Raw genomic sequence first — 19721 nt, forward strand, 5'->3', positions numbered from 1 at the left:
GGGGCGGCACCGGGGCCGGACCGAGCAGCGGGCGTTGCCGCCGGGGCCGCCGCCAAGTTCCCCGGGCCGCCCCGGGCAGCACGTGCCAGGGGAAGGGCGCGATGCCCTCCGCGCTGCGCCCCGCGCTGCGCCCCACGGCGCCCCACAGCGCCCCGCGCCCCACCGTCCGGCCCCGGCCCCTCCGGCTCCTCGCGGCGACACCAGCCCCGGCCGGACGGGACGGGGCGGCCGAGGCCCTCCCTGCAGCAGCTCGAGCAGCGGGGACGGCCGGGCGCGGTACCGGGCCGGGCCGGGCCGGGGCAGGACGGTCCTGGCACACGGTGTGGGAGCCCGGGCGGCTCCGCCGCGCGGCCATCGCCGCTGCCTGCAGCCTCTGGGCGGGTTTCCCTGTGCCGCGCTGCCCCACTGGCTCCGTTCCCACGGACGCGCCAGCAGAGCTGCATCCGTATGTGCAGCAGCACCCGGCTGCGTGCTCCTCTGTAATGCAATTTAAATGTAAATACAGCTTCCCGGGAACACGGGGGAACAGCAGTGCCGGGATCACCTGAACCGCATCCAGCAGTGCTAGAACAGCAGATTTCAGAGCAGAGCTGAGCAGGGCCCACAGGGGACAGGACCTGTGGGCAAGATCCTGACCCGCTTCCCTGGCGTGGGGCTGGGTGACCTCCACCGGGCTGGCACGTGCAGAGTGTCCCCAAACCTCTGACAAAGGTGCAAGCTGTGCAGCAGCACAGCCCAGCCAGCCCTGTGGTGCATGGCTCCACAGCACAGTGCATGTGTCCCTGCATGGTGGCAGCCCCACAGCACAGGACCCTCCACACAGCGCATGCCCTCAGCATGCTGGCCCTGTCCTCGTGGCACAGCTCCCATCCCCTCGGCACAGCGTGTGCCTGGCGCTGTCCCCGCAGCACCAAGCCCTGAGCGCGCAGGTGGGATGCGAGCTGGGTGCTGCGTGCAGGGCCATGAGGCGGCTGCCCTGTGCACGAGGACGCTCCCTGGCCCCACTCCCTTCCAGGGCTGCTCCCCTTGTCCCCGTGAAGCCGCCAGGAGCAGCGCAGCAGCCCCAAGCAGGCAGCACCGGAGAAGCCTGCGCTGGGGCTCCTGCTCCTACACAGTGCCTCGTTCTGCTCTTGCCCTGCTGGCTACCGCGTGTCCCTGCTCTGTGACAGGCCCCTGGTGCAGCTGGTGGGTCTGGCCACAGTGACCTCTAGGCAGGCTGGACCGGGTGCCTGTGCCACTCCAGGCCCCTCCAGTGCCTTTCCCTCCCCAGAGCCACTACGTGGCCTGCATGACAGCCATGCTCAGCCAGATGGACACGGAGCACTACAGCTCCTACATTGCAGCCTTCCCCTCCCGAACCGAGCTCATGGTGAGTGTCCTGGTGGGGCTCGGTGCGGCGTGCCCCATGGGATGCACAGGCCTCTGGGCACTGCTGCTGCTCCGCTGCCCCTGCTCCAGCAGCACTGCCTGGAGCGGAGCCCGGCACTGACACCTCCCTCCCGGCAGGACTTCCTCATGGAGACCTTCATCCTCTTCAAGGACCTCATCGGCAAGACCGTGTATCCCTCGGACTGGGTGGTGATGAACATGGTGCAGAACCGGTGAGGAGCGGGCCGGACCGGGCCGGGCTGGGCTGCCCCGTGTGCTCCTGCTCCGGTGCCATGGCTGCTCGCTCCGCAGTGAGTTCCTGCGCACCATCAACCACTTCGCAGCCACCCTCCGGGAGACCTTCCTGCAGCAGAGCAGCTTCGAGCTGCAGGTGAGACCTGCACCCACCAGCACCCAGTCCCCACAGCACCCAGTCCCACCACCCATGCACCCCAGCAAGAAGGGCCAGGGCTGCCTGCTCCCTGTTCCACCCTGCTCCCTGCATCCCCATCTTCCCCTGTTCCTGCCTCCCACATCCCCCTGCCCCTGTGTGCCCAGCTCCCACCTCCCATCCGTGCTTCCCTTGCAGCTTTGGAACAACTACTTCCACCTGGCCGTGGCTTTCCTCACCCAGGACTCCCTGCAGCTGGAGAACTTCTCCCAGGCCAAGCGCACCAGCATCCTGGCCAAGTGAGGCATCTGGCGCCCAGTGGTGCCCATGCGGCCCCCGTGTCCCGGTGCTGCTGTCCCATTGGGCCAGGGTCCTGGGAGGCCTCCAGCAGTGCCTGGGTGGCAGGAGTGATGTTAATCAAGCCATCCCGGCAGGTATGGGGACATGCGAGCCACGATTGGTGCTGCCATCCGGGACATGTGGTACAACCTCGGTGAGCCTGGTCCGCGTGCTGCTCACCACGCGGCACTGCCCCTGCAGGGACAGGCACCGCGCGGCGGGACGGCACCAAACTGGGCTGTGCATGTGGCCACGCCAACGTGCGGGTGTGCGAGCATGTGAGCCCAGGTGTGCAAATGTGTGGGTGTGCAAGCGTGTGAGCCCAGGTATGCAAATGTGTGGGTGTGCAAGTGTGTGAGCCCAGGTATGCAAACGCATGGGTGTGCAAGTGTGTGAGCCCAGGGTGTGCAAATGTGCAGGTGTGTGAGTGTGTGAGCCCAGGTGTGCAAATCTGCAGGTATGTGAGCTTCAGGTGTGCAAACATGAGTGTGTGGCTCCTGGGTGTACAAACATGCAGGTGTGCAAGGCTGTGGGTGTGCAAGCGTGCAGGGGTGCACGATGAGGCTGCAGGCACCTGCAGGGGTGCAAGCTGCTGGTCAGCGGCCGCAGGGCGCCGCTCCGCACGCGCAGGCCTGGGCACGTGAGAGCCGCGGCTCCCTGGGGCGGCACCGCGGCCGCCAGCCTCTCCGCACCGGCGCTGCGCCCGCCCCGGTGCTCTGCCCCGCTCCTGCCTCCCCAGGGCAGCGCAAGATCGAGTTCATCCCCGCCATGGTGGGCCCCATCCTGGAGATGACGCTGGTGCCGGAGCTGGAGCTGCGCAGATCCACCATCCCCATCTTCTTCGACATGATGCTCTGCGAGTACCAGCTGACTGAGAGCTTCAGCTGCGTGAGCGCCACGATGACGCCGCGACCCCCTGGGCCCTCCCTCGGCTAGGGGCCTCTACCTCGTCCCAGACAGTGGGGTGTGGGGCTGCAGCAGGGAGAGATGAGGGACACGGGGACATGGGACGAGGCCACGCACGGGGGATGGAGGATGGGGATGAGGCCAGCGGGTGGGAGCTGGTGGGCACAAGGCCCTGGGTGGCACAGGGGACCCCAGGGACAGAGGGGTTGGAGACCCTGGGTGGCTCCATGGGGTCCCTGCACTGGGATCAGCAGTGGAGGGGGTCGGGTAATGTTGCCGGCTCCCTTCGCAGTTCGAGGACGAGCTCCTGCGCAAGCTGGACAGCGAGGTGGAGGGCGGCCGGGGCGACGAGCAGTACAAGCAGCTCTTCGAGAGCATGTGAGAGCCGGCCCCGCTGCTCCCGGTGCCGCTCCCGCCGGCCCCGCTCTGCCCGTCGCAGCCCGGTGAGTGGGGCCGGGGTTCCCGGTGCTGCCCTGACACCCGCTGCCTCCCCCAGCCTGCTCGACTGCTGCCGCGGGCACCCGCAGCTGGCCGAGCCCGGCGAGAACTTCGTGGCGCTGGTGACGGGGCTCCTGGAGCGGCTCCTCGACTACCGCGCCGTCATGAACGACGAGAACAAAACCTACAGCATGAGCTGCACCGTCAACCTCCTGGTGGGTCCCGCTGTGCCCAGGGCCCGCTCGGCACCCAGGCACCCTGGGGTCCCGGTGCAGCAGGTCCCTCTCCCTGGGTCCGCAGTGCCCTGTGTCCCGGGACTTGCCCAGGTCCCAGAGCGTCCCATGTCCCAGAGCATCCCCAAGCCCCGGTGCCAGAGGCACCAGCCCTGCCTGTCCGTGGAGGCTCCATGGAGCCGCTCCTGGTCTGTGGCGGCTCCTGCAGAACCTGCTCCCAAGAGTGACCCTGTTCCCCTGCTGGGATGGTTCCCGCAGCGCCCACAACCCCAGACTGCACCCCCCAGATCCCCTGACCGCCCTCTGCTCCCCCCAGAACTTCTACAAGGAGATCGACCGCCAGGCCATGTACATCAGGTGAGGGGCAGTGGGGCCGCCCCGCACGGCCCGTGGCAACCGGGCACCCCTGCACCGCCTGCCCTCGCCCGCAGGTACCTCTACAAGCTCAAGGACCTGCACGTGAGCTACGAGAACTACACGGAGGGAGCCTACACGCTGCTGCTGCACGCGCGACTCCTCAAGGTGCCTGCGGAGACGTAGGGACGCAGCGGGGACATGGGGGGACACGGGGGGACGTGGGGCGCATGGCCCCCGGCTCAGGGTAACATGGGTCCCGTGGCCTCTGCAGTGGTCGGACGAGCCGAACACGGCCCCCATGCAGGGCTCGCACAGCCCCAGCCTGCACACACAGCGGCAGCTCAAGGAGGCTCTCTACAACCAGATCATCAGCTACTTCGACCAGGGCAAGGTGAGCAGGGCGCGCGCAGAGAAGGGGGCGCAGAGCGGGCTGCAGGGCGCATGTGGAGCAGGGCATGTGCAGAGCAGGGCGTGTGCAGAGCAGGGCGCATGCAGAGCAGAGCATGTGCAGAGCAGGGTGCATGTGGAGCAGGGTGCACGTGGGAGCTGGGCCCTGGCCCTGCACTGCGTTTGCAGATGTGGGAGGAGGCCATCCACATCTGCAAGGAGCTGGCGGAGCAGTACGAGAGCGAGGTCTTCGACTACGAGATGCTGAGCGACATCTTGGTGAGCTGCGGGGCGGGCAGCGCCCGCGGACGTCAGGACGGGGCCCGTCCCGTGGCCTTGCTGCCCTGCAGCTCCTCGTGTCCCCACAGCAGCGTGAGGCCAAGTTCTATGAGAAGATCCTCAAGGTGCTGCGGCCCAGCCCCGACTACTTCGCCGTGGGCTACTACGGCCAGGGCTTCCCCACCTTCCTGCGGGTGAGCGGAGCAGGGAGGCACCGGCCCCACTCCAGGGAGCCATGACGGTCCCTAGGCAGGAGCTCCCATAGCGGGGCGCAGCACGGCCGCCTTGTCCTGGTGCAGCGCGGCCTCCTTGTCCTGGTGCAGCGGTGTGCCATGTCCCAGTGCAATGGTGCTGCCTTGTCCTGGTGCAGAGTAGCTGCCTCATTGCAGTGCAGCGGTGCCGCCTCATCCCTGTGCAGTGATGCTGACTGCACCCTCTGCGCCCAGGCACCTGCAGGACTCTCATGGGAGCCCCGTGACTTGTCCGAGTCCCCACCGTGATACGGGCACAGGGGGAGCTGGCAGGGACTGCCCCTGGCTGCTTCCTCCTCTCCTGCACCAGTGAAGGGGCCCAAAGTGTCTTTGGGACGTGGTGTCCCTTGAGGTGGTGCTGCCAGAGCCAGCATGGGCCAACCGTGACCACCCTCCCCACAGAACAAGGTCTTCATCTACCGGGGCAAGGAGTACGAGCGCCGGGAGGACTTCGAGCTGCGCCTGCTCAGCCCCTTCCCCAACGCGGAGAAGCTGAAGACCACGTCGTCGCCGGGGCCGGACGTCACCGCCTCGCCGGGGCAGTGTATCCTGGCGGTCGTGCTGGAGGGCCCTCGCCCACAGCCTCGTGTGCTCCCCGCCCCTGTGTGCACCCTGATCCCTGTGTGCACCCCTGTCCCTGTGTGCACCCCTATCCCTGTGTGCTCCCCGTCCCTGTGTGCACCCCTATTCCCATGTGCACCCCTGTCCCTGTGTGCTCCCCGTCCCTGTGTGCACCCCTGTCCCTGTGTGCAGCCCTATCCCTGTGTGCACCCCTATCCCTGCGCAGTCCCCATCCCTGTGCGCATCCCCATCCCTGTGCAGTCCCATCCCCATCCGTGTCTCTGGTGGTGCCGGTCCCTGTCCCTGCGCATGCCTGCGGCTCCTTCACTCCTGCAGACATCCAGTGCTTCACGGTGCAGCCGGTGGAGGAAGCCCGGGTGCGGTTCAAGGAGCGGAGCGTCCCGGAGCAGATCACCAAGTGAGTCCCGCGCGGCGCCGCGCTCGGGGTGGCTGCTTCCCGCCGGGATGAGCGCGGCCACGGACAGCGCCTCCCGCCGGGACGTCCCGGCTGGGGGGCTCCCCAACGTGCCCCTCCCGGCAGCTTCTACAAGGCCAACCACGTGCAGAGCTTCAGCTACTCACGGCCCTTCCAGAAGGGCCCCAAGGACCCCGACAACGAGTTTGCCGTGAGCGTCGCTGCGGGGAGCCTGGACGGGCCGGGGGGCAGGCAGGAGCTGGGGGGCAGGTGGGGGCTGCGGCACCCATCCTGTGCCATGGGGAGGTAGGGCTGGGGGAGCCTTGTGGTGGGCGCTACCCTGGGGCAGGTGCTGCTGCATTCCAGACGAGGCTGGTGGGGAGGCGGTGCGGGGGCCACAGTGCATGGGGGCTGCAGTGCATGGGGGCTGCAGCGCACGGGACTGCAGTGCATAGAGGCTGCAGTGCATAGAGGCTGCAGCGCACAGGGGCTGCAGTGCACGGGGTTGCACTGCATGGGGGCTGCAGCACTTGGGGGCTGCAACACATGGGACTGCAGTGCATAGAGGCTACAGTACATGGGGGCTGCAGTGCACAGGGTTGCAGCACACAGGGGCTGCAGCGCGTGGGGGCTGCAGTGCATAGGGGCTGCAGTACACGGGGGTCGCAGTGCATTGGGGCTGCAACCCACAAAGGCTGCAGCGCACGGGGGCTGCAGCGCGGAGCCCTGCTGCCCGCCCGCAGACCATGTGGATCGAGCGGACCACGTTCACCACGGCGTACCCGCTGCCCGGCATTCTGCGCTGGTTCGCGGTCACCGCCACAGCCACGGTGAGCGGGAGGCCCCACGGGAGCCCGGCCCGCGGCTCCGGCGCCCGCTCACCCCCGTGCCGCCCTCCCCGTGCAGACCATCATCAGCCCCCTGGAAAACGCCATCGAGACCATGACAAGAACCAACGAGAAGATCCTGAGCGAGATCAACCGGCACCAGAACGACCCCAGCCTGCCTGTGAACCCGCTCTCCATGCTGCTCAACGGCATCGTGGACCCCGCCGTCATGGGCGGCTTCGCCAAGTACGAGACGGTGAGCACGGGCACAGGAAGACGTATGGGAAGACATAAGGGCAGATGAAGGGGCAGACACACATGCACATGCAGGGGCAGATGCAGGGCAGATGCCCATGCCCACACACATGCCCACGGGCACATGCACGGTCAGCACGTGGCTGAAGGGTGGTCGGGTCCCCGGTTGTTCCGGCGCTGTGGCGCTGATCCACTGCTCCCACAGGCCTTCTTCCAGGAATCCTACCTGCGGGAGCACCCCGAGGACGAGGCCGGCGTGGAGAGGCTGAAGGACCTCATCGCCTGGCAGGTGGGGCTGTGTCTGGCGGGCACCGGGGACCCCCGCATGGAGCCACCGCGAGCGCGTTCCCCCCGCAGGCGCCACTGCTGGCGGAGGGCATCCGCATCCACGGGCGGAAGGTGACGGAAGACCTGCGGCCCTTCCACGCGCGCATGGAGCAGTGCTTCGAGCAGCTGCGCGCCAAGGTGCACAGCCAGTACGGTGTGCGGGAGATGGTGAGTGTGGCAGTACAGGGGGGCCACGCATGGTGCCCATGGCCGGACGGGCTCCGGGACGGCTCCCGGCCCCTCCCAGGTGTCCCTGGAGGAGCGGCGCGGAGGGCGGCCCCGCTCCGTGTCCTGGGCACCCGAGTGGGAGCGGCCGAGTGGCGCCGCGAACAGGCAAGTGCCGCCGCGCACACGGACCGGCCCCAGTGCAGCGGGGCCGCGGTGCGCGGCAGGGCCGGTCGTGCCCAGCTGGGGTGCAGCGGTCCTGCCCGCGCCCAGCTCACCCTGCGCGGGCACCGACAGCGCGGAGGCGGCCGTAGCCCCCAGGCCGGCCGAGGGCGAGCAGCGCCGCAGCGAGCGCAGGGAGCACCGTGCCAGCACCGTGTTCGGACAGCGGCGGCAGGAGCAGCGCCAGTCGGTGTCGGAGCCCCCGGGGCTGCAGGTGCTGCCGCGGGCAGGGGGCGCAGGGCCCTGCAGCGCCCGGCCACGGTGCTGAGCAGCCTCCCACCGCAGGACGAGGGGCAGAGACTGCCCCGCAACGTGGGTGAGAGCGGCGCGGAGCGGAGGCCCCCGGCGAGCAGGGAGCCCGCGGGCGCACAGCCCGGCCCTGCAGGTAGCGCCGCGCACAGCCCCCGGCACAGCCGCCCAGCCGGAGCGCCCCGCTGTGCCGGCGGCATCGGAGCCGGCTGCTTCCACACACCCCTGCCCGGGCCACCCTGCTCCCGGGAGCAGCGCTGCTCTGCGACGGCATCGGAGCTGGCTACTCCCATGCACCCCAGGCCACTGTGCTCCCGGGGTGGCCGCCGCTCCCGAGGGGGCTCCTCCAACCCCGCGTCCCCCCCAGGGCCAGCGCTGTCACCCACCAGCTTTGGGGGCCGCGTGAAGAGCGCCAGCAAGGCGCTGCCGCCGCCGCGAAGGATCAGCCCCACCGTGTACGAGACCTTCCTGGAGCCGGGCGAGGCGGCAAGCGGCACCAAGGTACCCCGGCCCCCGCGCCCAGCAGCCCCCATGGAGCTGCCCCCCTCCGAGCTGCCCCCCCACTGAGCCACCTCCCCGTCCCCAGGTGCCCACGTCGCCTGCACTGGACAGGAACAAGGGGCTGAAGTGGCCGCCGCCGCCACCGCCCCCCAAGTCCAGGCGGGTGTCGCAGCTCTGAGGCCATGGGGATGTGACTGCGGTGCCGCCCCCCTGGCCCCCGCTGCTGCCTTCGCGCTGGATGAGCCCTCCTGCTGCTGCTGCCACCGCGTGCGTGTCCCCAACCCCGTGTCCCCAGCCCTGTGTCCCCAACCCTGCGCCTCCACCAGGCTCCCCATGGGGGTTCCTGCACCCCCAACCCCGTGTCCCCAACCCCACGCCCCCCACCAGGTTCCCCCTGGCCCCATGGGGCTCCCTGCATCCCCAACCCCATGTCCCCAACCCTGCACCAACCTGCGTCGCCACATCCCCAACCCACATCCCCAACCCTATCTCCCCAATGCCGTGTCCTTGCCCGTCTCCCCACGGCGCTCTCCGTGCCCCAATCCCACGCCCCAGCCGCACAGGGAAAGGGGCCTCCTCGCTGGCACCCTGAGCAAGGGGCAGGAGGGCTCCGTGTGGCACCGGCTCCAGCTGCCGTCCCACGGCTGCCCTCGGTGCCAGCGCCACGGCCACGTCGCTTGGTGCCCCGCAATAAAGCTCCAGTGCAGATGCCATCTCCGCACCCGCCCGTGCAAAGCGCTGCTAAGGCCGCAGCCATGGCCCCCGCCGACGCGCTCTGCTCCCTTTATTGACCCGCGGCCAGGATGGGCCCTGCAGCGCCGCCGCATGCGGGGAGGGAACCGGGACACAGACACGGGCCCCTGGGCCACCAGCACCTGCGCCGGGAGCAGGAGCAGTCGTTGTGCTGGGAGCAGGAGCGGCCGCCAGGCTGCACCGGGAGCAGGAGCGGCCGCCAGGCTGCACCCCTGCCCTCGGTCCTCCTCACAGCGGGCTGGCCGAGGAGGCTGCCAGCCGCTTCCCGATGTAGATCCTGGCGGGAGAGGGCGGAGGCGTTGCCGTGAGCGGGATTGAGGCCAGGGCTCGGTCCCGATCCGGGCGCAGCCACCCTGGCCCCACTCACCCGAGGCGCAGCGCGAGCAGGTGGCTGAGCAGCAGTGGCGGCGCCAGTGGCAGCAGCAGCCCCGGGCAGAAGGGCCGCGTGTCGGCACCGCCGGGCAGGCTCCGGGGCCGCGGGCGGCCAGGCAGCGCCCTGGGGGCACCGCGTGAGCTGGTGCGGGGGCACCATGCATGGGGGCCGTGGGGCGCAGGCCTTACGTGGGTGGCAGGCGGCGCTCGGGCGGCTCCCGCGGCGGCGGCTCCTGCTGCACGGGCGGCCGGCGGCGGCTCCGCCCGGACGGGCGCTGCCTGTGCGGCCGAGGCTGCTGGCCCAGAGCGGCGGCGCCGGCCTCATCCCGGCCCGCGGGGCTCAGCATGGGCGGGGGGCTGCCAAGGCCAAGGCGCCATCAGCAGGAGACGGGGCAGCAGTGGCACCGGCCCGCGGTGTCCCGGGCCGTGGTGTCTCCGGAGCAGGCGGCCTCACCTGAGCGGCTCCGCGTCCAGCTGCGCCTCCAGCAGCATCCGCTCCACGTCGGCGGGGCGGGAGGCGAAGCAGCAGGGCCCGGGGCGGCCCGCGCCGCACAGCTGCACCCCGGCGCCTGCGGGGGCGGCCGGCTCGAGGGGACCCGGCCGGGACCCCCCTCCCCAGCCCCCGGGACGGCGCTCCCGCCTCGCTCCCCCCTCCCGAGACCCCCCGGGACGGCGCTCCCCCGCTCCCCCCTCCCGCGACCCCCCGGGACGGCGCTCCCGCCTCGCTCCCCCCTCCCGCGGCACCCCGGGACGGAGCTCCCCCGCTCCCCCACGCATCCCCCCCGCACCGTCGTCGCCGCCGGCCGCCATGGCCCCTCGGGTGGCCGCGCGCTCCGCGCCGCCCGGCTCCCGCCGCCCGTCACGTGACGCCCGCGCGCCCCCATGTAAATAAAACCATCCGACGCGGAGCCCCGGCCCTTAAAGCGGCAGCGGCCGCGCTAATGCGCGCCGCCCGGCGCCGGGCGCGTTGCCCCTTTAAACGGCGCCTACGTGCGCGCGGAGGCGCGGGCGGCGGCCGGGCGCGTGCAGAGCAGCACGGAGCCGGGCGGCCCGCCGCGACCCGGGGGCGTGGTCTGGCGCTGCCCCGCCCCCGCCCCTCCCCTTAGCCCCGCCCCCACGGCGCAGCGACTCGTGGCGCAGGCTCCGCCCTTTATTGCCGCGCCCGGTGCCGGTTCCGCTCGCGGTGCCGGTTCCGCTCGCGGTGCCGCGGTCAGGGGCTGCCGCCGGCCCGCGCCGCCGCCTGCTTCTCGGCGAACCTCCTGCGGGAGAAACGCGGCGGGAGGCGGCAGCCGGCGCCGCCCGGGCCCCCCGCCGCCGCACGGGGCGCTCGGGCACTGCGCGGGGCAGGCGGCCGCGAGCCCGGCTCCTCCCCGGTGCCCCGCGCGACCCCCGGCACCGGGAGGCACGGTTTGTGGGCGGCCCCCCCCGGCCCTTTCGGCTGCACAAGGGCTGTACGGAAAACAGCGGCCAGCGCCGGGCAGGGAGCCGCCCGCGAGCTGCGAGCGACGGTCACGGCCGCCGGGACCTCGGCCACACACGGGCCTGCTCCCGCGCCCCGCACAGCCAGGATGCCCTCGGCAATAAACATCAGGACTAAAATCACCTTTCGCTAACGCCCTTAGGGCCTCCCTTCTTGAGGAAGAACAGAGACCGCCTCCCTACAGCGACAGTCAGAAGATCCTCAAAAGGGGGATGAAGGGAAACGCAGCGCCCGGCCCCTCTGCGCCCGCTCCCGTGCCCCGGCTGCAGACACGGCTGCCGCTCTGCCCTGCGATCCGGTCCACACCGGAGACGGCTCTCAGGGGAATCCAGCTCTCAGGGACCGGTTCAATCCCTGCTGACCAGGAGCCACCCACTGTCCTCAGGGCTTTGGGGACGCGCACCAGGATGTGCCCGGCTTCAACTCCCAATCACAGAAATTCCTAGACCTTCGATAGCAGAGGAAAACTGACAGAAGGCCAGAGAGCCGCCAGGTCTAACAGACCTGAGAAACCGCGGGACCTTCTCCTCGGACTCGTGGGGTGTCCCAGACGAAGCTCAGAGTGGCGCCTGCCCCCGGTCCCTCCCCAGCCAAGGGCACCCGCTGCTGCCCCGCACGCAGGCCCGGCCCAGGAGGCTGCCAGAGAGGGGGATTGCTGCCCTTCACACACGGGGAGGCTCCCGGTGCTGCCCAGTGGGATCACAGCGCTGGGCAGAGCCGCAGGCGCCGCTCCGCACGGCCCGGCCCTCCCGGCACCGCCCGTTATCACCCCCCAGGGCCCGGCCTCGAGCAGAGGCTCCACTAGCTCCAGAACCGCCTCCCAAAGCAGCTCCCAAAGCAGCTCCCGGGCGCGGGCTGGCTCCCCTGCCGGGAACACAGGCATGGAGACCAACGCTCCCGCTAGCCGCCCATTCCGCCCAATAACCAGCTTCCCTCTCAGAGCTCCCTGGCTAACAGCTGTCTGACAGCCGCTCCCAGCTACTGGTTCCTATCCCGCTTTCCTCTAGGACCTGAGAGCCATTCAGCACCCAGTCCCTTCACCCAGGAGGACAATTGCACACATTGACCCATCTCTTTCACAGCACGGCCTGTTAACAGACTCCACCTCAGATTAATACTGTCGCTCCAAAACTTCTCCTGAATTTTCAGAATCTTTTCCAAATAAAACCCACACACCAGAAGTGGACACTCATCTTATCAAGCCATACACAGATGTCAAAGTCACTCCCTGCTCTTTGCTACCATTCTGCACTCATGCGCAGGAAAATTAATTGCACTACCACTGCTGCCAGGCATCAGGCCTCTTTCTCCAAAGGAATGGCCCGTAGCAGCAACATTAGCCCAGAAAAATGTACCCTTAGTCCCACAGTGACTTTTATGGGTCAAATCCGTAACATCGAACACAACCACACCTTCTGAGAAGCACTATGGCCCAAAAGCTGCATTTCTGACAAATAGCTTCTACCTTGTCCCCAAACCAAAAGATTAGTGACCGAACAGGAGACAGCATTTCCCAGGATTGACAGGGGCCTGTGTCCCTGGGAGGAGAGAAAGGAGGCAGATATCTGTCACCTGTTAACCACAACTCGCTGCCTCGGCCCCACCGCACTGTGCTAGAAGAGCTGGGAGGAAAGGGGGCAAGGGGAGAGCCAAGCCCTGCCTGGGGCAAACCCTGACTGTGCTGGGGACGGCACGTGGGGACTCGGGACGGGGCACAGTCCACTCACCTCCTGGCATAGTCGTAGAGTGCTCGTTTCCGCTCCTGCAAGGACAGATGCCGCTCCACAGAGGACTTTGCAAAATGCTTTGTAGCTGGCTGGAAAGGAAAGGACAAAAAACAATCAGAAGAGAATCAGACAAAATCAGGAGATCTCTGTTGCCCCGAAGGCAGCCAGCAAGTCGGCCCAGCCAGTTTAAGGTTTTCAGCTCCCGCGGCATCAGGCCACGCTCTGGCCGCCCGTCTGAGCAGGGCCAACACCACAGGCTCCACCATACCTTGGAGGAAGGCACAGCCATGGAGCCCTGGAAGGCAGAAGCTGCTGCAGCCTGGGAGGTAGACGGGGCAGGCAGGTCTGTGGTGGCCTCCTTACTTTCAGGGAAGAAGGACACTCTCCCCTCCAGCAAGTTGGCAATGGTGGTATCCACGCAATTGGTCTGGGCTGCAGAGTAGAGTATCTGTTAGAGAGGGGGCTCCTGCAGCCAGGACACCCACGTCCCCAGAGCAAACACCAGGCTTCTGCTCTCGGGTCTCATGTGGCACGAGGGAGCCCTGTGTCCCTGCTGAGGGCTCAGGCACTCACCCAGGTCTGTGCTGATGACCTCCAGAGGCACGTGAGGCAGCACCTCCTTGACCCGCTGCGCCATCGCCGTGACCCGCACGTCCTCGGCGGCCGAGGGGCCAGCACCAGCCACGCGGGAAGGCACCCTGGGCCTGGCTGCCAGGGATGAGGCTGTGAAGGAAACGGAGGCCACGTGAGGGCTGCCACGAAACACACAGCCTTCGAGTAGCGACAGCTCCGCTTTCTCTAGCTTGATGGGACAAGAGAGCAGAATCTCCAGCACGCCACATCCTGCTGCATCCTGCATGTGCTTGGGAGCAGAGGCCCTCTGCCCTGCAGGCAGCTGCCCCCTCCACCCAGAGCCTGGTCCCAGGGGATGTCCGAGCCAGGGACCCATCCTCTCCTCTCCCTCCACGTGCCGGTGACCACAAGCAGACCGCAGCCCTTCCAGAGGGGCGAGGAACGAGCCAGGCCACGTACCTGGGGCAAAGGGGAGAAGTGCCGTGTGCCGCAGTCTCTTCATGTGCTCGGCTCTGTCTGCTGCGGTGAGCCGTGTGGATACCACACCCAGCTCCACGGCGAGGAGCTGCAGAGATGAGCGCAAGAGTCACTCACGACGGCGCTGCCATCCCGCCACGGGGCACGGCTGCTGCACAGGCCGGCCTGGAGCCACCACGAGGGACACAAGGCCAGGAACTGATTGCTCCAGAGCCTCAGTGCCACATGGAGCATGGAAAGGAGCAGGAGTTTGCAACAGCAGCCTGCCACAACAGGCTGACGGGGAGACGCAACATCTTTGGCATGGGAGCTATGAGATAACCAGCACATGAGGGTAGGGTGGAGAAGCAATCCCTGTTTCATGGGTAACATTGTGAAAGGTTTGGACTACATGGAGAGAGCCATGGAGAGGACAGGGGGCTGATGAAAACAGGCCACGGAAGAGGTGGATACCCTATGGGGCAATAAACAGGGGCCAGAGCTCCCGTGTTGCCAGGGCCCCACCTGGCAGCCCTGGCTACATCCCCCTTGGGGCCCCCCCAGCTGCCCTGCACGCCCCCTCCCACGACTCCCTCCTACCTCCTGAACTCGGAGCGCAAAATCTTCACTCTGTTCTTCAGCCCGCCTGGGGACAGACGGCATCCACCTGCACGGGGACAAGAGCAGCGGGCCGGCTGCCTCGAGGGCTGCGCAGACCCCGCAGGCGGTGGCCACGGAGGTGGCGCGGTGGCCACGGAGGCGGCACCGTCCCCACCCCGGCTCTCCCTGCCCATCCCTCATCTCCTCGCACAAGAGCAGGGTCAAGCGGTGCCACCCGCAGCGGCAGGGCCCAGGTGCAGCTTGGGAGACAAAACTGGCCCCCCTGGCCTTCAGCAGCACTCAAGGACAACATGCAGAACAGCCCCCAAGGAAGTTCCCAAGAGGCCCCAAACGAGGGGACATTGCCAAGCACATGACAACAGAAAACAGATCAGCAAGACTCAAGCTGATCTAGACGCGGCCTGGGGAAACCTACAGCACAAGCTTTTCCTTGATGAAACAGCCCCCGACACATCCATGGTAGAAAGAGTCTGTGCCCAGGCCCCTGCACTGCCCACAGACCCCTGTTACCCCAAAGCTGCTCAGCCACCCCGGGCTCACGGGGCCCTAGGGGGGCTCTTAACCACCCCTGCAATTCATGGGGGAGCACAGGGGACAGGTGCTGCAGGAACAAACTGCCTGCAGGGAAACGCCTGTGGGATCACAGCAGCCCCTGCGGGGCCGGGTGTGCAGCAGAGGAACCAGCAGCAGAAACGCAGCGGAAAACTGGAGAGAAAAGCCCGAGGCGGCTCCACTCCGCCGGCCAGCGGCAGGAGCTGAGTCCCCGCCGCTGCGGAAGCCGGTGGGAAGCGCCTGCCCCGGCCCACGTAACGCAGAGCAGAGTCACGCTGAGGTGCCACAACGCAGCCGCACACCAGCACGTACAGAACGCTCGTTACAGGGGAGGGGGCAAAACCACCAGGCCCTCTGCCCACCCCACCCCTAGCCCAAATGAGAGAGGGAGGGAGATAGTACCTTACTTGATAAACTGTGAAGGGAACAAAGAAGGTCCAGAGAAGCTCTGCAATCCAGGAGGAGTCGGCCACGCTCTAGGGAAGAAAGGACAGTAAGACCACGGCCCAGGCAGCGGGGGCAGCAGCCAGGCCACGGCAGCAGCTCACAGAGCTGGGGGGAGCGGGCAAGAGCAGAGGGCAAATCCAGAGCAGAGAGGACAAGCCCTGCAGATCCATCTCCGACAGTTCCTCCCAGGCAGGGCAAGGGAGTCAAGGTCGCATTCCCCCCAGCTCCATCAGAGCCGGCCTTCAGGAACAGCTGAAAAGCGGCCTGCAGCCCGTGATCCCCCTTGGCATCACAAACATCCCTCGCTCCTGGCATCTCCCACAGCAGTGGAGACCTGTGGCCTGCAGGATCCTGGCTGCTGTTGTTGGGAACAAGAAACTCTTACTAGACACGATTCAGAGCACACCTACCCCCAAGGGAACAGTTGTCCTCGTGGGAACAGCCTGCATAACATCTCAGCTGCAATGCACTATTTCCTACTTCCTAACGGGTTGCACTGTGGAGTTTTAAGTCACTTTGAATAGAAAACATTAAAAGCGAGCCGTGTTTTATTACTTTCTTTCTTTTCCAAAGACTCTTAACTAACATTTCCTCTGAGAAATAAGGTGACATTTGGCCAGAAGACAGGGGCTAACACTGGAACGTTGGCTCACAGCTCAGGGAACCTCCATTCCTCTTAAGTGGATACGGCCCCAAGTAGCTTGATCAAGCATTAGCCCGACTGAGCTAAAAGCTGAACTAGAGACCTCCAGAGAGCCCTTCCAACTTACTTTTTCAATGACTCTAGTGATTTTCTATTGGCTGGTACCAAGTTTTCTATTAGGAAACTGCACCTTAATTCCAAACTGAATTTGTGTAGTACCAACATCTAACCTCAGCACTTGCCAAAACTGCTGTGTACTTTGTCAGGAAAGAAGAAAAAGAAAAGGAGAATTCTTCACTCTTAAGCCTATTCCGCAACAAGGCAACAGCAGTGATCTCTGCCCTATCTCCGGCAGGCTGCTCAAGCCAGGCATCTCCACAGTTTATTCTCCAGTTTCTGCATCCTGCTTACAGTCCCTTGAGCTCTCACTAACCAAGTCCTCTCTAGGGACTGTCACACAGTGGGGACACCAGAACTTCCCATAATGTTCTCGCAACAGTTTTCCCCATCACAACACACACAGTTTACCCCACGTCCCTCGCTACAGCAGGTATTACCCTTGTTGTGCAGCTGGTCTAGCAGGCAACAGCGATTCCCTGGCAGCCCATCCTGACGCTCGGAGCAACTTCCCGGTCACCCGGGCCCTAGAAGGCAGTTTCTTCCCTCCGAACCCTCTGCATCAGTTTGGACTCTTTAGCAGCCTCACGGCTGGATTTACTAATGTGTTTTGTTGGGCTGAGACCATCTAACCAGGCAGTTCTGATCACTCTTAGCATTACAGCTCATTCAGTTCTCATCAACACAAACTTCACCAGCAAGGATCTTAATACTGTGATCTACAGCACTGACAAAACTACTACACAGAGTTACACAAAGAACTAATACCTAACATAATCTCACCTTAAGAACACCCACTTGATGATATTTTAGTGTGGACAGCAATGTTGGGTGACCTGCTGGGAAGCAGCTTGAAACCTACCCAATGTGTCCTGACACCTTAAAAAGCTGCACCACAGAAAACCAGCTAAAATGCCCAACAAATATAAACTGCAAGTTTCTTTTAATGGGTTAATCCATAAATCACACCAAGAATATACAGAAACTCAATAAAACCATATGCTGTAAATAAGAACAAATTTATTTAACCTGTTTCACAGTGCGGGTATTATCACGATGAACTTTGCTGCTTTTCTCAGTCTGCTCTTGCATCACGTTACATATCTGCACTTGGGGAACGGTCTCTAACCCAGAAATCCTTACATAACTTTCGACACGTCATTCCATCTCCAAGGCAACCGAATTACTCTTTCCAAACCCTTTAAAACACGAGGAGAGGGGCACAGCAACCCTGTGGTCACAAAGCCAGGCGCTGTGCTACTGACAGCCCTGCCATGAGGAAGCTTATCAAAATCATCTGTGTAATTGGAAGAATATCAATTTAGCCAGCTGAAGCTCCCTAGGGAACGCGCTCGAGAAATGAAAAGCGTTAACACCAGGGAAGTCAGGCCTTGTGACAACAGGAAAAAGCATCAGCCTGCAATAGCTGTGGGCTTCAAAGCAGAAGCAAAACGAATCCTGCGCCAAGACCCTCACGAAGCGCACGCTTGCAGAGCGTCTCTTTGCTTTAAGCTCCCAGACTCACCACAGTGATCAAAGGTCTCTGAACTTGCAGGGCAACTGGCTGTACCAAATCCATGATGGAGAAGGGCCAGGAGCTGCAAGGGAGGAATGAGCGCTGAGGGGCCGCGGGGCAGCGGCGGCCGCGCGCGCAGGCGCCCGCCTCGCTCACCTGAAGCGCAGCAAACCCGCCCGCCCGTTGGTGGCGGCCTCCTCGGGGAAGAGCAGCAGCGGCGCGTTGCCTTCGTGGGACGAATAGACCCGCAGGGAATCCACCAGCTCCGCGCGGCTTCCCGCCGCTCCCAGCTCCAGGAACCCCCGCGACCAGCAGATGAAGCCAGGGGCACCGTTCAGTGCAGGCTGCAAGGAAATACAGAGCAAGCAGAGGTGCCTTCTTGTCCATCCTTTGAGGCAAGAAAACGTGCCTGTTGATCAGCAAAAACTCCTGTTTGGGGCTCAGCAAACTTAACACTAAGAGTTCTAATAGCAGAGAACTTGTTACTGTCAGACCTCAGTAACTGCTCGGGTCCCGCTTGCCTTGGAATTTGATTCCTGATCTCCAGCTCAGACTGTACCTTGTCTATCTGACGAACAACGTTCCTCCCTGCCTTGGGTTACTGTAAGTTCCTGACGAGCTTGGTCAAGGATACATTAGTTCTGAAGCTTGCTCTTCCCTAGATAGGGGAAGAGCAAGTCTGCTGCCCTTGAGGAGACAGAATCAAGTAACATTCAGGCACATTTGGAGTACATTGGCTAAATTCCATGCATAAGGAATTCCATGAAGGCTGCAGGCAGCTGCACAACCCCCAGCGCTGCTGCCCTGTCAGGCGGCCTTGGCTGCTGCTTCCTGCGCAGGGCAGCGAGTGGCACCCGCAGGAATCCCCGCAGCCAGCCCTGCTCCGACGGGAGCTGCTCGAAAGGCTGGAAAAGGCGCAGAGATGCTTCAATCTGCCTACTCTCCTTCAATAACACAGCCCCCAGCAGGACCGCTGCCTTCTCTGCTCCTGCCCACCCGTCCCAGGCTCTCGCAGAGAGCCCAAGAGCACGAGCCTGAGGTGCAGAAAGGGAGCCCAAGGCTCGAGCAGGAGCCGGGCAGGCCGGGCAGACCTGCCCCGCACACCGCGGCCGCGCGGCGAGGCCAGCTCACCGTGTTGCACGAGGTCAGCAGGCTGATGACGTTGTGATCAAAGTGCGTCACGTGGTTGGCGATGTAGACCCGCACGCTGCCGTCGCGGAGCCGCGGGTCATTCTGCCGCACAAACAGGCCCAGAACTGAGCACATGACACGCACGATAAATCTGGAGGGGGAGAAGGGGGCTCTTCAGGCGCTGCGGCCTCAGCCGTGGAGCATCAGCCATCCAGCAAACAAACAACAGTGTGAATCCAGGTAAATTAATGTTACAGAGTAGGATGGAAGTGACAGGGCTGCCCCGGGTGGGACGAGCTGCGGAGCTGCCTGCAGAGCGTGAATCAGGGGGGGCGGCTGGAACTCCAGCAGCCGGGGTGTCCACCGGTCCCCAGGAGCTGCCACCGGCCTTGACCCTGGCAGGGACGGCGCCTCTGGCCGCGCGGGGGCTGGAGCCACCGGGGGGCAGATCCCGCCGAGCGGGGCCGAGCGGAGCGGCCCCGTCCCCCTCCCCGTCCCGCGGCGCACGCACCGTCGCAGCTGGCTGTCGGGCAGGGCGCAGCTGACCAGGAAGACGTGGACGCCGATGAAGAGGCGCAGCACGAGCAGGCAGAGCCCCACGGGCGCGTAGAGCAGCAGGGCCAGCAGCAGGAACCCGTCACTCGGAAACCTGCGGGCCGAGGAGCAGCGCGCGGCTGGAGAGGCGCCAGGCGGCCGGGCCCGCGGGCCCCGCAGCCTCCCGGGAGGCTCCCGCCCCCCGGCCGGGCCGCGGCTCCGGCTCTCACCGGTGCGAATCGAAGAGCCGCTCGGGGCCCGGGGCCACCGGAGCCTCCATCCCCGCCCGGCCGCGACACCTCAACGACCACCGCGGCCCGCCGCCATC

The 19721-nt window shown here is 65.6% G+C and overlaps 2 protein-coding genes across 2 annotated transcripts in view; one reads left to right on the top strand and one right to left on the bottom strand.

Annotated features, from left to right (window-relative positions):
- The window catches only part of LOC112954038 (dedicator of cytokinesis protein 2-like), a 36135-nt gene extending 27477 nt beyond the window's left edge, over positions 1-8658 (top strand). Inside the window, exons 28-52 of the mRNA XM_026047180.1 lie at positions 1271-1369; positions 1507-1601; positions 1681-1759; positions 1958-2058; positions 2194-2252; positions 2838-2986; positions 3297-3382; positions 3501-3657; positions 3992-4032; positions 4107-4197; positions 4304-4423; positions 4609-4698; positions 4788-4892; positions 5352-5493; positions 5847-5928; positions 6052-6136; positions 6669-6755; positions 6832-7008; positions 7213-7296; positions 7365-7502; positions 7582-7667; positions 7797-7935; positions 8007-8106; positions 8344-8471; positions 8557-8658. Of these exons, the coding sequence (XP_025902965.1) occupies positions 1271-1369; positions 1507-1601; positions 1681-1759; positions 1958-2058; positions 2194-2252; positions 2838-2986; positions 3297-3382; positions 3501-3657; positions 3992-4032; positions 4107-4197; positions 4304-4423; positions 4609-4698; positions 4788-4892; positions 5352-5493; positions 5847-5928; positions 6052-6136; positions 6669-6755; positions 6832-7008; positions 7213-7296; positions 7365-7502; positions 7582-7667; positions 7797-7935; positions 8007-8106; positions 8344-8471; positions 8557-8649 (2613 nt within the window). The 3' untranslated portion in view covers positions 8650-8658. The remainder of the gene's footprint in view (positions 1-1270; positions 1370-1506; positions 1602-1680; positions 1760-1957; positions 2059-2193; positions 2253-2837; positions 2987-3296; positions 3383-3500; positions 3658-3991; positions 4033-4106; positions 4198-4303; positions 4424-4608; positions 4699-4787; positions 4893-5351; positions 5494-5846; positions 5929-6051; positions 6137-6668; positions 6756-6831; positions 7009-7212; positions 7297-7364; positions 7503-7581; positions 7668-7796; positions 7936-8006; positions 8107-8343; positions 8472-8556) is intronic.
- Positions 8659-10784: 2126 nt separating this feature from the next.
- Positions 10785-19673, bottom strand: AUP1 (AUP1, lipid droplet regulating VLDL assembly factor). The gene is made up of 12 exons (XM_026047181.1): positions 19624-19673; positions 19371-19508; positions 18860-19010; positions 17885-18072; positions 17738-17810; positions 15408-15481; positions 14433-14499; positions 13836-13941; positions 13377-13526; positions 13072-13235; positions 12804-12892; positions 10785-10855 (listed from the first exon to the last, which is right to left on the bottom strand). The coding sequence occupies exons 1-12, from the start codon at positions 19671-19673 to the stop codon at positions 10807-10809; spliced, it is 1299 nt and encodes a 432-aa protein (XP_025902966.1). The 3' UTR covers positions 10785-10806.
- Positions 19674-19721: the final 48 nt, after the last annotated feature.

The sequence above is a fragment of the Nothoprocta perdicaria genome, unplaced genomic scaffold (assembly GCF_003342845.1).
Source record: "Nothoprocta perdicaria isolate Ctin4 unplaced genomic scaffold, notPer1 scaffold_480, whole genome shotgun sequence".
NCBI classification, from domain to species: domain Eukaryota; kingdom Metazoa; phylum Chordata; class Aves; order Tinamiformes; family Tinamidae; genus Nothoprocta; species Nothoprocta perdicaria.

What these genes read in the sequence shown, in the direction of transcription:
- AUP1 (XM_026047181.1), bottom strand. Translation starts at nt 19,673, where the DNA reads ATGGAGGCTCCGGTGGCCCCGGGCCCCGAGCGGCTCTTCGATTCGCAC. An exon ending in GCGGGTTTGCTGCGCTTCAG is followed by an intron (nt 17,811 to 17,884) that starts GTGAGCGAGGCG and finishes CCTCCCTTGCAG; the next exon opens with CTCCTGGCCCTTCTCCATCA. An exon ending in ACTTCTCCCCTTTGCCCCAG is followed by an intron (nt 13,527 to 13,835) that starts GTACGTGGCCTG and finishes TTTCCTTCACAG; the next exon opens with CCTCATCCCTGGCAGCCAGG.